This window comes from Equus caballus, chromosome 1 (genome assembly GCF_041296265.1).
Source record: "Equus caballus isolate H_3958 breed thoroughbred chromosome 1, TB-T2T, whole genome shotgun sequence".
Taxonomy (NCBI): domain Eukaryota; kingdom Metazoa; phylum Chordata; class Mammalia; order Perissodactyla; family Equidae; genus Equus; species Equus caballus.
In genome coordinates this window covers 139,956,176-139,972,546 of record NC_091684.1, presented here as the reverse complement: position 1 = coordinate 139,972,546, position 16,371 = coordinate 139,956,176, and the positions used below count along the sequence as shown (strand labels likewise).

At 38.6% G+C, this 16,371-nt stretch overlaps 1 protein-coding gene across 8 annotated transcripts in view; it reads right to left on the bottom strand.

Annotated features, from left to right (window-relative positions):
* DPP8 (dipeptidyl peptidase 8) overlaps positions 1-14,725 on the bottom strand; it is a 62,662-nt gene extending 47,937 nt beyond the window's left edge. The window contains exons 1-4 of one of the 8 annotated variants that reach the window (XM_003363658.5): positions 14,430-14,725; positions 12,550-12,686; positions 10,050-10,319; positions 5,437-5,549 (exon numbers count right to left, since the gene is read on the bottom strand). In XM_003363658.5, coding sequence (XP_003363706.1) covers positions 5,437-5,549; positions 10,050-10,319; positions 12,550-12,586 — 420 coding nt within the window. In that variant the 5' untranslated portion in view covers positions 12,587-12,686; positions 14,430-14,725. The other 7 variants (XM_070234629.1, XM_070234605.1, XM_070234611.1 and 4 more) reach the window with 7 other exon arrangements.
* Between the last annotated feature and the right edge of the window lie 1,646 nt (positions 14,726-16,371).

The window sequence follows — 16,371 nt, the reverse complement described above, 5'->3', positions numbered from 1 at the left end:
ATGAACCTTATGCTAATAAATTCAATACGTTAGATGAAATGGAAACATTCCCTCAAAAACACAAACAAAACTCACTGAAAAAAAAAAGATAACCTGAATAGCACTATATTTAATGAAGAAATTAAACATGTAGTTAAAAATCTTTCCCCAAAGAAAACTACAGGTCTAGATAGCTTTGGTGAATTCTACCAAAAAATTCTTCTAGAAAATTAAAAAGGAGGAAATAACTTCCAATTTATACTGCAGCTAGCATACTACTACCACCAAAATCTGACAAAGAAATTACAAGAAAAGAACTCTACAGACCAAAATCTCTCATGAAGACAGACATAAAAACCTAAACAAAATTTTAGTAAATGTAAAAGGATAATAATTAATAACCAAGTTAATATTAACTAATATTTAAAAGGATAATAACTTATAACCAAGTGGGCTTTTCCCCAAGAATGCAAGGCTGGTTTAACATGGAATAATCAAGTGATGTTTTGTCATATTAACAAATTAAAAAAGCCTGGGGCCAGCCCTGTGGCCGAGTGGTTAAGTTCACACGCTCTGCTTCAGTGGCCCAGGGTTTCACCGGTTTGGATCCTGGGCATGGACGTGGCAATGCTCATCAGACCATGCTGAGGCAGCATCCCATGTGCCACAACTAGAAGGACCCACAACTAAAATATATAACTATGTACTAGGGGGCTTTAGGGAGAAGAAGAAGACACAGAAAAAAACAGTTGACAAAATTGAGTAACTATTCCTGATAAAACCACTGAGCAAACTAGAAATAAAAGGGAACTTCCCCAGCCTAATAAAGGGCATTTACGAAAAACCTACAGCTAATAGACCTTCTGGTAAAGGATTGAATGACTCCTCCTAAGATCAGAAAGAAGACAAGAACATCTACCTTCACCACTTCTATTCGATATTGTACTAGAGGAGTTAGACAGTAGAATAAGGCAAGAAAAAGAAATAAAAGGCAACTACAATGGAAAAGAAGTAAAATTGTAGTGTTTGCAGACAATATGATTGTTTACATAGAAAAATCCAATGGAAGCTACAAAAAAACTAATGGAATAAATGAGTTTAAGCAAGGTGGCAGGATATAAGATTACTATACAAAATCAACTGTAGGACCAGCCCAGTGGTGCAGCGGTTAAGTGTGCACGTTCCACTTCGGCGGCCCGGGATTTGCGGGTTCGGATCCCGGGTGCAGGCATGGCACTGTTTGGCACACCATGCTGTGGTAGGCGTCCCACATATAAAGTCAAGGAAGATGGGCACGGATGTTAGCTCAGGGCCAGTCTTCCTCAGCGAAAAGAGGAGGATTGGCAGCAGTTAGCTCAGGGCTAGTCTTCCTCAAACAAAACAAAACAAAACAAAACAAAACAAAATTAATTGTATTTCTAAAACCTAGCAATGAACAACGAGAAATTGAAATTAGAAAACAGCAACATTTACAATAGATTAAGAAATGTGAAATACTTAGAGATAAATCTTATGAAAGATTGTACAAGACTGGCACAATGTCTGCCAGGGGATGGGTGGGCAGGGGAGATTAGGAAGGGGTACAAGGAAACTTTCGGGGGTAATGATTGAGGTAATGGTTTCATAAGTACATATATATGTTGGATCTATCAACTTGTACACTTTAATATTTGCAGTTTATTATATGTTAATTATACCTCAATAAAGCTTTAAAAAATGAAACCATCTAGTACGATGAAAACATGGGTGAATTCTTTCACAAACTGGGTGTAGGGAAAACTGTCCTAACTATGACAGAAGATACAAATTCCAGAAGCAATAAAATCTAGCAGCAATACAGAAAAAGATCAATAAATTTTATTACATAAAAATCTTTCACATGGCCAAAACACAAACACACGCACCATAAAGAAAGTAAAAATACAAACGACAACCTGGGAAAAATATTTGCAAACTAAATCAAAGACAAAGTGTTAATATGCCCAGTAAAAGGCTCCTAAAAATGAAGAAAAAGACCATTCACTCCATAGAAAAATAGGTTAGAGATATGAATAAATAATTTACAGAAAAAGAAATGCAAATAGCTTTTAACTACATAAAAAGATGATCAACTTTGCCTATAAGAGAAATGAAAATTAAATTACACTGGGATACCATTTCCATCTATCGACTGGCAAAAATTCAAACGTTTGATCATATATTGTGTTGGAGAGTTCACGGGAAAACAGACAGCTTTATACCTTGCTGGTGAGAATTCAAAATGGCACAGTTCCTATGGAGGGAAATTTGGTAATACCTAGAAAAACTGCCAAAGCAAATACCTTTTGGTCCAGTGATTTCATTGGTAAGACTCTAGCTTAAAAACATACTGCCAAAAATGTAAAATGTTGTATGCCCAAGCCATTTCATTGCAGTACTATTTTGTAAGAGAAAGACTGAATGTAACTGAAATGTCCATTAAGAAAGAACAGGTTGAATATGATTTGTCTGCACAACACAACATAGATGTAAAGAGAAATAAAAATTAAGGATATATTCCTATGGAGTGATCTGAGGGATATGTTGTTATTTGAAAACTGCAAGGTGGAAAAAATGTATATTGTAAGTTACTATTTATCTAAGGGGGGCATATGGCTATCTACGTACTTGCTTATATTTTTTAAAAAGGAAAGATGAGCCATTTAAAAACAAAGGTTATCTAGAATGAGAGGGAGGGAAACAGGATGGAGGAGACAGGGAGCTTCTCAGAATATACTTTGTTTTGTGGATTTGACTTTGTAATCATGTAACTATTTTATAAAACAAAAGTAATTAGAAATAAAGGAATTCTTAACAGTTGAAAACAAAATGAAACAAATGCATCTAATCATATAGCACTGTAGAATTGTAACCACACAGAAAACAATTCCAAGTTACTATTGTAAGTAATCATAGTGTTGATTCATTTGTCATTTTGAAACTGTTGTGTGTGTAGTACCGAGTAAATCAAATGAGTAATTATGTTGTTATTTAGACTGGGATCTTTGAAATCAGAGAAAGGAGATTCATATGTAAGATAAATGAGGTTAAAAAAAAAACCTGTAATGCAGAATTTGAATTGGATATATCAGTCTGACCTTACTTTATCTAAATTGATAGAGTGCATATTAATACCTACATTTCAAAGATACACACATGCAATGTATGTATTACCTAGTTTATCGAATCAAAAGACCTAGAAACAATTACCAACTTAGCAATAATGAGCACCCCTAGTGCCTAGATCATGGTCTCTTAATACCACTTTCCCGTAAAGGAACCAGAGCGCCTTGGAGAAATGGCTGATTCCAAGCACAGGATAGGCAATGTGTACGATGAGCGCGGAACATCATCATCATACAAGCAAGCTAGAGAGCTATCAACTATTACCAGGGTCATGTCAAAAGAATTCGACATCTCAAGTTGAAGAGAATTCCACCAGCCAAAAATAAGACAATTTATACAATAAGAATAATAACCGTCAATGCATCAAAATATATCAAATAAATTAACTCTGTAAGTTTATAAAGATACCAAAAAACTCTCCAAAAACTCTAATGTAACTAGTGGAGGACTGTAGGAAACAAATTATTTGAAAAATGAAAAGAGTCAAACATTATCCTGCCTTTCCATTGTGAACTGGACATCAGGATAAACGAATGGCTGTCAAATAGCAGTTTCTCTTTATAGAAATATTTCAATTAATAAATGAAGAAGGAATGATAAATTATCACTGTTTCAGAACCCCTAATAAATTAATGGATCTAGGCAATGATCAAAGGCTGCTATCATCACAAGAAGATAAATAAGCCTCTATATGTCTCTTGATGGAAGCACACAACATTATCTACGAAGTATCCTTTTCTTTGTTAATTGTGGTAAAATATATATAACATGAAATTTACCAACTATTTTTAAGTGTACAGTTCAGTAGCGTTAAGTATACTCACATTGTTGTGCAATCCATCTCCAGAACTTGTTCATTTTGCAAAATTGACTCTATACTCATTAAACAACTTTCCATTTTTTCCTTCTCCCAGCCCCTGGCAACCACGACCCTACTTTCCATCTCTACGAAATTTGATAATGATATTGTGGTAATGTCTAAAAAGAATGTGTACCCTTTAGAGATACAAACTGACTTATTTAGGAGTGAAATCACATAGCTGGGATTTGCTTAAAAATAATCCAAGAAGAGGGGGCTGGGATTGGGAGGGGGGACTGGGAGGGCTACAATGAAACACTGATGGCCCAGACTGATAACTGTTGAAATTATTTCACATGTGATTCTACTTTTCTATGGTCTGAAATTTTCCATAATAAAAGTTTTTAAAAAATAAGAACTTTGGCTCATTAATTTGCAAACTGTTCCATGAGAAAACTACCATTATTTCAGTTTAACACACTGTTCTTAGAATTAGGAATTTTTTTCTGTTTTAAAGAAAAGTCATAAGACTATATAAAAAACAACATCCATGATAAACAGTTGCAGTCAAAATTATTAGTTGTCATACAATTTATCTTTTTTAATTCCTAAGAGAAATAACACATTTTAGTTCATTTAGCCCAAACATGCTATTCAATAAGGAAATATGCAATGTAAAAATAATAAATGAGGACCAAAAAGGCAAAGAATCACACCCAAACTATCATCTTGTTCTTGGAATGACTTTCAACTATTTACATTTTGTCTAAAGATAAAATATTGAAAAAAAAAACCCTAAGCTTTGATTTTTCATAAATTAAATTAAACTTTTTTTTTTTTTGCTAGGAAGATTTGCCCTGAGCCGACATCCATTGCCAGTCCTCCTCTTTTTGCTTGAGGAAGATTCACCCTGAGCTAATATCTGTGCCACTCTTCGTCTATTCTATAAGTGGGTTGCTGCCACAGCGTGGCCACTGATGAGTGGTGTAGGTCTGCACCAGGGAACTAAACCTGGGGTGCTGAAGTGGAGCATGCCAAACTTAACCACTAGGCCACAGGGCCAGCCCCTGAACTATATTATTTAGAAACAAAAATTGAACTTAATACCTTTATTTAACCCTTAAGTGAATACTGTTACTAAGTATTAGAACTACACATTCAATTTAAAGATTTAAAGAAAAAGCTTTCTGGAAATATATACTACTTCTTTCATGTGAATAACTCCTCCCCAAAAATGTGACAACTACATAACGAGCAAGTTTATAGAGGGGAAAGGTGCTTAAACGGGAAGAAGATAGTTTAAAAAAAAATCTGAATTCTAATATCCCTTAGTTTCAGATATTGAGAGTTAAATGGAATTTAAGGGTCAGACATGCAAAAACATAAAAATGTTTTAATTCCTTTTAATTCACACCTACTTCAAATATAAAGCTTCAGTTGAATTTCTGCCTCTCAATAAACACAGTATCTGAAAACATACACCAAATCACAGGAATAACAATGTTTAATCCTACCTGAAAAAGATCCAAAAGAGGCTTCCAAGAGAGCATTAAAACTGCTGCTCTATTGATGGTTTTAGGAATTTCAGAATAAAACAGTGTATTTTCTCTGTTCTCACCAGACATAGCTATAAGAGAAAACAATCATTTTTCATTACTTTAAAAAGTAGCAATCTACTGCAATCACAGTAGTAAGTACATAATGCCCTCTATATACTGCAAAACTTTGCACTCTGTGGGATCTATAATGAATGTTAACAAGCAGGAGATGCACATGCCATCTGCCATGGAAATTTTCTTCAGTAAAACCCAGGCTTCAAAGAAAAATGCTCAGGTTTCATTTCAATATTCAGATCTTAGTCCCTCTCAAAACAAACAGAAAATTATATAAGATGATCTAAGGACATGTATCATTTTGTTTTTTTGAAAACTGTTAGTCTCTTACAAGTTGTCAACAGACTCATGAGATTCCAAATGGGGGTGCTTTGTGCAAACTTCAGATTACTAAATTGCTTCTTTTTCTGAATCATTTAAAGTATTGATTTAGAAACATACATAGGTCTAACTGAGTTCTAGTTTTTCTTCATTATAAATGTTCTATAACTGTAATCACTAATAAGTTTCAAATGAAAGTATACTCAGGGGCTGGCCCCATGGCCAAGTGGTTAAGATCGCACGCTCTGCTTTGGCAGCCCAGGGTTTCGCCGGTTTGGATCCTGGGCGCGGACATGGCACCGCTCATCAGGCCATGCTGAGGCGGTGTTCCACACAGCACAACCAGAGGCACTCACAACCAGGATGTACAACTAAGTACGGGGGGGGCTTTGGGGAAAAAAAAAAAAAAGAAGAAGATTGGCAACAGTTGTTAGCTCAGGTGCCAATCTTTTTTTTAAAAAAAAGAAAGTAGTCATATTAAATCACAGAATCTGATATCTAATTTGCTAAAAATCTCTTTGTCTTTATTGAGGAAAGGTGAAAGAAAGAGGTCTACACTAAGTAGATACCAGGTCTATTCTGTGAAATCATCCAATAAATAAAGGGGAAGATCACAGCAGTGTGGAATGAGCTACCTATAAAAGAAAGTAATAGAAATACACTACGGTTATAAAGATGTCAACCAAAGAAAACCCAAAGTAAAATAAAGCCCTTCTACCTTAAAAGGAGCTGGAAAGGAATCACTTCCAAAAAAGCTAGGGGAGGGTTTAGGAAGGAGAAAACAAATCACACAAGAAGAACAAGAAACTCTCTCTCAGACGGAACAGATCCTATCTAGTACTTGGATAATGGCAAAGAAGGTAGCCTATGTTAGGCTGGCCTGGTGGTGCAGTGGTTAAGTTCGCAGGTTGCGCTTCAGCAGCCCGGAGTCCAGGTGCAGACCTACGCACAGCTCATCACGCTATGCTGTGGCAGGCGTGCCACGTTAAAGTAGAGGAAGATGGGCACGGATGTTAGCTCAGGGCCAGTCTTCCTCAGCAAAAAGAGGAGGATTGGTGGCAGATGTTAGCCCAAGGCTAATCTTCCTCAAAAAAACAAAAACAAAACACAAACCTTATTTCTTCTCTAAAAAATTAATTTATTTTAAAAAAAATAAAAAGAAGGTAACCTGTGGAAGGGCATGGTAACTTTCATGCTAACCCTTGCAAAGGTTGGGGATGAACCCCCAAATAGCCACATCTTCCTTAATTCCTTTATTTTCCTAAACCTTTCTTAAAGCTTTTCTTAAACCTTTCTTACTCTGTGTTGCCTTTTGAAGTAAAAAGCTAGATATCAGTCGACATTTACTTCAGCACTTGATTGTCTTAAACCTATTTGCTATATTCCAGAGTTACTATTATAGAATTCTTAAGATTGTGGTCACCTAGCCATACCATTCTAATTTTACAAAATGTGATCATATCCTCCTTAAGCCTTCTCCTTCTAAGAGCCTTCAGCCCTCAAATATAAAAAAACTGGTTCTCCTCTATCTTCAAATGAGAGCCATTCCCACAATCAATCAGTTGCCCCTCTTGAAACTGCTCCTTTCCATGGCTTCCTCGGCTTCATCCATGACCAATAAAAATTTCCAAGGCATTCTACATACACAAACACCAGTTCTGGATAAGCATGAAATGGGCTTTTCCCATTGTTTCTTTCCTGATGACTCACTGGTATTTACTGGTGTTCAAAGAATACTAACATTTTTAAAACAACGGATTTAAATGGAGGAAAATACCCTAAAATTCAGATGGATATAAAAGACAAACAAATGAAAAGGCATACAGGTTTCTTGAAAAGCTCAACATTTTAAAGATTGTCAATTTTCCCTAACTTCATGTATAAATATAATGTAACCCTAAAACAGTACAAATAGGATTGGGAGGAAGGAGATATTCAAGATAATTTTAAGTTCTTGAAGAAAAATGAGCAAGTAAAAATAGTCAAGCAAAGTATGAAAAAGAGTGATGAAGGGTGACCAGTCCTATCAAACACTAAAACACAGAGAGCTATGATAATAACAGCAGCAGCAGCGTAGCATTGGCACTTGATTTGACAGACACGTGAATGGAACAAAATATATAAAGATTTTTAAAAATATAATCTTGGAGCTGGGATGGCCTTTCTAGATACAACACAAAACTTAAAAAAAGTAAAAATTTAACTACAAAAAAAATTCACAGATTTCTACATGGCAAAAGATAAATAAATTAAACCTCAGGGAAAAATACCACAACGGGTTAATTCCCTCATTATATTAAAAAAATGCTTTAAGACAATAAGAAAAACACACAATCCAACAAAAAATAGACAACAATTACAAACAGATTAGTCACAGAGAAGGAAATATAAATGTCTTTTAAATATGTGAAAAGATGCTCAACTTCACTCATAAAGGAAATAATTAAAACTATAATGAGATATGGAGATGTATAGCATGGTGACAATAGTTAATACTATTATATTGCATATTTGAAAGTTGTAAAGAGAGTAGATTTTCAAAGTTCTCATCACAAGAAAAAAATTTTTTTGTTAAGTATGTAAGGTGACAGATGTTAACTAGACTTATTGTAATCATTTTGCTAGGTATACAAATGTCAAATCATTATGTTGTACCCCTGAAACTAGTATAATGTTATATGTCAATTATACCTCAATTAAAAATAATAATAATAAACAACCACAGCGGCCAGCCCCGTGGCCGAGTGGTTAGGTTCGCATGCTCCACTTCAGCAGCCCAGGGTTTCGCCAGTTCGAATCCTGGGCACAGACACGGCACTGCTCGTCAAGCCATGCTGAGGCAGCATCCCACATGCCACAACTAGAAGGACCCACAACTAAAAATAGACAACTATGTACCGGGGGGCTTTGGGGAGAAAAAAGAAAAAAAAAATCTTTAATAATAAACAACTACAATGGGAGACTGCAGTCTGGGAAAGACACAAACGAGTGATCGCTCACTACTGGTACAGGTATAGAGACAGACACTCTGAGACAATGCTGATAGAAATATAAACTCTACAATCTCATTGGAGGGGCAATTTGGCAACATCAGTCAAAATTCAGGATATATACACCTTCGTCCCAGCAATTCCACTCTTCGGCATTCGTCCTATCAGTAAATTCACACATGTACAAAATGATCTAATACACTGATATTCCCTGCCTCATCTTTTGTAACAGCAAAATAGAAAAATCTAAATGCACATTGTTAAAGGCCTGGTTAAGTAAAATACGACACAGTTACACAATGGAATACTCTGGAGTCCTTAGAATGAATGATTCTACAATTACTGATATGGACTCATGTACAGAATAGCTCTAAAAAGAAAAAAAGTGTGTATTTATATATACATACATACATGAAACAGCTTTGAAGGAGGGGAGGAAACTTATTTTTAAAAATTTAATAAACAAAAAATAGTAAATTGTTGGCATAATATATTTAATTTAGACAGACCTTAAATCTAGAATGAACAGGCTCAGGAAGAAGAGATCAAAACCAGCCTTACTTTAAAAAAAAAGAAAGCAGGGGCTGGCCTGGTGGCGCATCAGTTAAGTGCGCACATTCCGCTTCTCAGCAGCCCGGGGTTCGCCAGTTCGGATCCCGGGTGTGGATACGGCACCGCTTGGCACACCATGCTGTGGTAGGCATCCCACATATAAAGTAAAAGAAGATGGGCATGGATGTTAGCTCAGGGCCAGGCTTCCTCAGCAAAAAGAGGAGGACTGGCAGTAGGTAGCTCAGGGCTAATCTTCCTCAAAAAAAAAAAAAAAAGGAAAAGGAAAGAAAGCAGCAGCTGTTGAGAGTGGGAACAAACCAATGATTTGTTTGTGTTCCTAATCTGATCATTCCTAAGGAAAGGCATTTTGAACTAGAAGAAGCAATTTCTGGCATCTTTAACTTTGACCTTGAAAGTAAGAACATAATCAATTCATGATTTGTTACTTGCAAGTAAAAATAAAGTTAATGGGACAAATCAAAATTAAAACAGCACCAAAACTGAAGTTCTTCAAATCAGTATTTTCCCCCTTTAATGGAACGGTCACTGATTCATTTATTTATTCACTGAAATTTGAGTGCCAATTGTATCTAGCCTCTAAGGTTGAATTAAGAAAGCATTTCCTCTCAGAAACTATGACTTCATACTCACCAAGGTAATAGATCCTGTCCGAATGAGGCCCATCCGGATCATTCCTCTTGACAAACATAAAATCATGTGGTGCCTTAGCCATCATGTAGCCATGATATTTTCTGGTATCAGCAAGCAGCTTTTTAAGCTGACTCCAGGAATACCGCTCAACATAAAACGGCTCCAATTTAGGCTGATCCTGTGATTCAATATTCTCCTCACACTCTGCGGTTTCAAAGATCTCAACACCCAGCTGTTCTGTTTCCATCGCTGCTGCCATGTTGCATTTTCCTAGAAAAACAAGGCACATGAAGCTGTTCACAGGCCTGTCTTCTTTTACATTAATCAGAATGACAGTCTGAGAGGACCCCCTCCCCCCAAAAAAGGCAAAAAAAAGAAAATGCTTTTCAGCATAGCTGCAATGAAACCTAGTAAGAAAAGCAACAGCTCCCCCTTCTCTGTGTTGTTTAAAAATGAGATTTTTAAAAAATTGAGGTCACGTCTATTTCACAGTGACTATAAATCCCTTTGGGAACTTTTATAAAAGGCTCTCCTTAGGTATCTCTTGCCAAAATTCCTTTTTTCTTTCCCACACTGGAAGGAAACAGGCCATATGCCAGTTGGCTGCTATGCTCCATCCAACAGCATGTCAACAGTGAAGTTAAATGTGCCAAGGGAATTAAGTGTTTTTGCACTTAAAAAAGTAACACATGTGATAAATGTGGACTCCTTTAGCTAACAGAAATAATCAGTACCAATTAGAATAGCAATAAAACTGTTGCAAACAATGTACTTGTAATAACCTTCCTAGGGCATTTACCCCAGATAATATAAATACTGTTTCCTTTTAAATGGAACTCCAAACAACAAAAGACCTAAGTGGCTGGTACATTTTTGTCTTCTGCTCTTGCCTAGACATCACTATCTTAGGATCACTTGTGGTGACTGCATATTATAAAACATTCATGTGACTATTACTACAGATTATACAACTTTTATTCTCATGATTAAATGAGGAAAAAAATACTATCTTCAAGTGGCTTTAATGAGTTGAAGTAGTTGATGCAGAAAGCGTTTAATGTTTGTCCTATCAATATTTTGATAAAAGTCTGAACCCAATATACCAGTTCAACCCGAAAACTGTTAATATTTCATCTACTACTGATATTTCTTTTCATTTTACAAATCCAGAAGAGGATGTATTTTTCCTTTATCTATTTCAATATTTAAATGTAACAGGAACAAAATATCAGAGAAAATAAGAAGTGTCATCAAAAGCCATTGTGTGACATTCTGACATGCATTATTCATGACACTATCACAAAGAAGTAACAAACAAAAATTCTGGAGCAACCTCTTTTTGAACTAATAAATGTCAAAACATGTGGACTTGGGAGATAAACTAAACTGCCTTTAAAGAACCAATTTCACATAATTACTAACTACTTCTAGAACAATCAATACATGGCTGTATATTTAACATGATGTCTTTTTTAAAGCTGTTTTGCAGGTTAACAGGAGTTTGTGGTAAGAACTAACAACCACAGAGAAAAAGTAATTAGCAAGTGAGGTCTGTGAATTAGTCCATCAGGCGTGCATTACGGCATGCAAAATGAACATAACTGTGTGGCCAGGATATTGTGTCTTTTTTCTTCTTACAGTGAACTATACTACCATTTTCAATATTACAGCAGCAAAAGTGGCCAGAAAACCCACTGGAGAGTTATACCAAGTATATAATTTGTAATATTATAACAACTGGGCATTTATCTCCAATAATTAAAATCCAAACAGCTCAGGAGAGGAAAAAGTCATTTAGCTCAACTGGTATTCGGCAGACTGATAGTAAGTGGCAGTATATGACAGTGGCAGTTGGTTGCCCGTCTAAAAGCTAGGGGAGGCCCTATTTTCTATCAAATGTGTCAAGGGATCTAGTTTTATTTCTAACGAAGTGAAGGACAAGTGAGAGAAGCTACAGACCAGGCTCATTTTTCTTAACTCTCGTGTTAAATTTGGAACTTCATCTCCAAACCACTGCTTGCAAGAATAGGGCTGGTGAACAGAAAAGAGAAGCTCAGCAGACTTCCCAGGACTTACTGCCCAGCTTCTTGAGCCATCATTAACTTGACATCTCTCCTATGTAAAAGCTGCATTTCCTGGCACTTCAGCAAAATTATCTGGTATTGCTAAATTGTACTAGGTCCCTGAACTCACTACTTCTCTCTATATACACACAAATTTTACAGTTCAAATGATACTGTACTTCTCTACGTTTATGGTAAATGTACATCCTGCATTTTCTAACAGACGATATTATATAATTTTAGCAATTTACACAAATGTGTAATTAAATTAATTTCCAGATTTCCATAATACCTTACATAGAAATGCTTTTCAAAATATGTGACCTGAGTTTTCTAATTTCAGAAATTAGAAAATAGGGTCAGCAAGCATTCTCAGCACAGTGCATATTTCACTGCCCCACCTACCTCTTCACTTAAGGGCTTTCCCTGGTGCCTACCTGATTGTATTTTCATCTGCTCAGATCTCTTCCACATTCAAAGAGATCTTTTTCAAGTGACTCAACTTCAAGCATAGATCCCTCCGCTCATCCTGCTCTCTTCTCACAGGAGTCTTTCCTTTTCTCACCATCCAATCCTGCTCACCAGGATAATGAAATAAGACATAAGGCTGTTGATCATTATCAAAATGGATCATATGTGACCAAAAAGATTAAATCTAAAAAGTTTTAAATAGTACTTAAAACTGATACAGAAATATTCTTTTTGGTGTAATAGATGATGTCTGAATTATCCTGTATCTGCATTTTAAGTTATGAAAATTATAAAATTATTTTATTTCAGAAGTATACAGCCCAATTTACTCAAAAGAATATCCTAAAAATACTGTAAATCCTGATGTCCAGACATACAAACAAAGGAAAATTATGGAAGAATTTTAAAAAGTATAAAAGGCATACAGATGTGATGTTATCCATGGTGATTGCAAATCCTCAAAAATGACAGGTGATTAATAAAATTTATTTCTGGTGCCTAGTCCTGTTTCCATCTTTTACATAATAATACATTTGTATTATTTTACATAATACATAATTGAGCTGGCTGGAGAAAGAAGACTCAGTAGAATAACCAAAAGAATTATACAGCAGGCCATCTTGTGGAAAGAGAACTAACTTGTATTTGATAATTTAAGATTTTCACAAGACAAAGAACGTACTATCCATTTCAAGTGCATTACACTTTCGCTTCTTTCCTTTTCCACGTATAATCTTAAAACAATTGAATTAGGTAACTTTTCTAGAAAAGTAAGCGTTAAATTTAACGAAATTCTGGCCGAGTGAAAGAAAAAAGCAAGGAGGATGTGTGATTTCACCCTACTTTTATCAGTTTTAATTCTGGGCTCTCATAGCCTCAGTAAGTGATGCAAAGAGATGTGGTGAGAAAAGCACAGTGGCAAAGGGAGGGAAAACAGTGAAGTTACGCTAGCCCTGCAACAACGGACTAAGATGTCAAGATACCTTCCCATGCACTAAGCCCCTCACTGAGAGAAGAGCACGTTGGGTTAGAAAACAGCTTCAGGACTCTTGAATTTGGCTCAAATGTCATTCCTTAATTTTTAATCCAAGGGCCAAACCGTCGTCCACTCAAACACAAGCCTCAGTGAAGCCTAACTATTTCACTCTTTAGGGTCCACTGCCGGTGGAGAGGTTCATCACCACAGAGTGGGCAAAGATCTCAAAAATATGAATGAGGAAGAAGAAGAGAGGTACAGCGCAGAATGTTGCGGAGCGGGACGGGGGACGGGGGGGTCAAGTCTTACGAGAAGCGTGAGCGGAGAAGTTCGAAAAAGGAAAGTATCTATCCTACCCCGGGCGAGTGAAATAGAATGAGAGGGGGCCAGCGAGCAAGGAGAGAATCGACCTAGAGTGAGGCAGTAGAAAGAAAGGAAAACCAGCTGGGAAACCCGAAAATCTCGGTTCGAATCCGATCTGCCACCACTGGACTTTAGGCAAATCCCTTCGCCTCTGTGGGCTTCCGTTTCCTCCTCTGTAAACCCGGAGAATACGCGGCTCCCAACCCCAGCCAGGCTCAATTAAGATAACGGACGTGAAAGTCCGGAGGCCAGCACCCAGCGCGCAGTGGGCGCCCGGTGAACGCTGGCTGACTCGAAATCTCAGCGCCCCGGCTTCCTCTTCCGGCAAGTGGGGCCCCGCCACCGGCTCCGGCTCCGGCCCGCGCGGGGCGGCGCGCCGGGGGAAACCGCAGAGCGGGCAGCCGGGAGGACGCGCCTGGCGGTTCCTCCGTGAGACGGAGAGGGCCCCGCTGGGCTCGGGCCCAGGCCTCGCGGGCGAAGGGGAAGGAGAGGGAGCGGATACTGCACCTTCCCCCCCGGCCCCGCCCGGACCGTCCTGACGCGCGCTAGGGAGCGGGCCTGCGCCGCTTCATGCCGCGCCGCCTCCACTCCCAACCCGGCTGCAGCGGCTTCCTCGGCGACGACGCCCGCGAAAACCCGCGACGCGAACGCGGCGCTTAAAAGCGAAGGCGAAGGCGGCGGCGGCGGCGGCTCCGGCACTTCCGGTTCCTCGCAACGCGCCCTCCAACCTGCGAAAGCGCAGCGGGGCCAAGAAGAGAGCAGCTGCCTGCTGGGCTGGGTCGGTTAAGACAGTGCCGTCTGGTGGCCGGAGGAGCGCACGAGGCGCGGGAAGGAGATTGGGCGAGGGTCGGGGACAAAGATGAAATCCGGCAAGGGGCGGCGACTTGCTCGAGGTCACGGGACGAATTGTGGCTCGTCTCGACTCATCCACTTTTTTCATTCAACAGATAGATATCGAGTACCTGTTATGTGCCAGGCCGAGTTCTAGACCCTGAAATCAGAGCAGGGAGCAAGCCAGGCAAGAGTCCCTGCCCCTTCATGGAGATGACAGAGAGAGGGAAAGGACCAGGGCCTTGGGGATCTTCTGAGCGTCTCATTGTTAAGGAGGAAAGAAACGTGAACATTCAGTGAGAGAGCTTGGCTCTAGTACTAACAAGTGATCTTCAGCAAGTCATTCAATCCCTTTGAGCCATTGTTTCTTTATCTGTAAAGCAGATATAATAACACTTATTTGGAATTAGGGAAAACTATGTGTCATACAAACACATAAAAATGAAGAAACTGGGGCGTAGAGCAGGGAAATGATGCTGTGATCAGAACCAGAGGCAGGTTCCTTGACCTGCAATTTCTTTCCTTGTCTATACCATACATTGGCTGAGAGAAAGAGAAAAAGGGAGGCTGGGGATGTGACTGGGAAAGTGGTAGGCATAGAACAAGACACTGGAAAAGCTGGGCCTCCTCGATTTCTGTTGTTACAGGAAACTGTGTGCCAGAGGTTTTGATGCGGGGTCAGTGAGCCGAGGAGTCGAAAGAAAGATTTCTTGGACTCTCAAGATCTGGCAGTAGTGCTCTTTTATTTAGAGAATAGTGTGGAATAGCATGGGGACAGGACCCATGGGCAGGCAGAGCTGCTGCTCCTGCATGGGGACAGGACCCATGGGCAGTCAGAGCTTCTGCTCCTGCATGGGGACAGGACCCATGGGCAGTCAGAGCTTCTGCTCCTGCATGGGGACAGGACCCATGGACAGTCAGAGCTCCTGCTGCTGCCCTGAGTTGAGGATTAGGGCTAATTTTATAAGGCATGGGTACGTGACTTACTTTTACTGGAAAAAGAAAAGATGATGTAAAAAGTCATTAAATGATTTCAGTGCAGATGGGGTCTGGTTACTGTGCGGTCATATAACTTTTAGATACGAATCTGGCCATATAGATCGGCATGTAGGTGAGGATGCCCTGGGCTTCTCTCCCTGGGGCAGCCCTAATTCATACCATAAAAAAAATCCACCAGGTCGTATAGTTTGGCATGTAGGCCAGGTCACCTTGGGCTTCTCTAGCTGGGGCAGCCTTAATCCACATCAGTGTCATTAAGATTTATAATAATTGCACTAGTATAGATCCATTTGGGTGCCATGTTACATTCAGTTATGTAATTTCTCACTCTGAGATGAAGTGAGTCTTCCCTCAGGCTTTTAGTTGAGCTTTCCTAAAAGAAAGGTACAGTCATTTTCACCGGGACTCCTCTATGAATTTTCTGCAAATGAAAAAAAGTAGGTTTTAAGATTTTGAATGCACGTGCACATACTAACAAAATACAGTGAAATATCCTGCACTTCATTTCATTCATCCAAGTGTTTATTGAATCTCTGCCACGTGTCTGTCACTGTTCTAAGCACTGGGGCTACAACAGTGAACAGAGTAGGCAAAATCCCTGTCTTTGTGCAGTTTACAT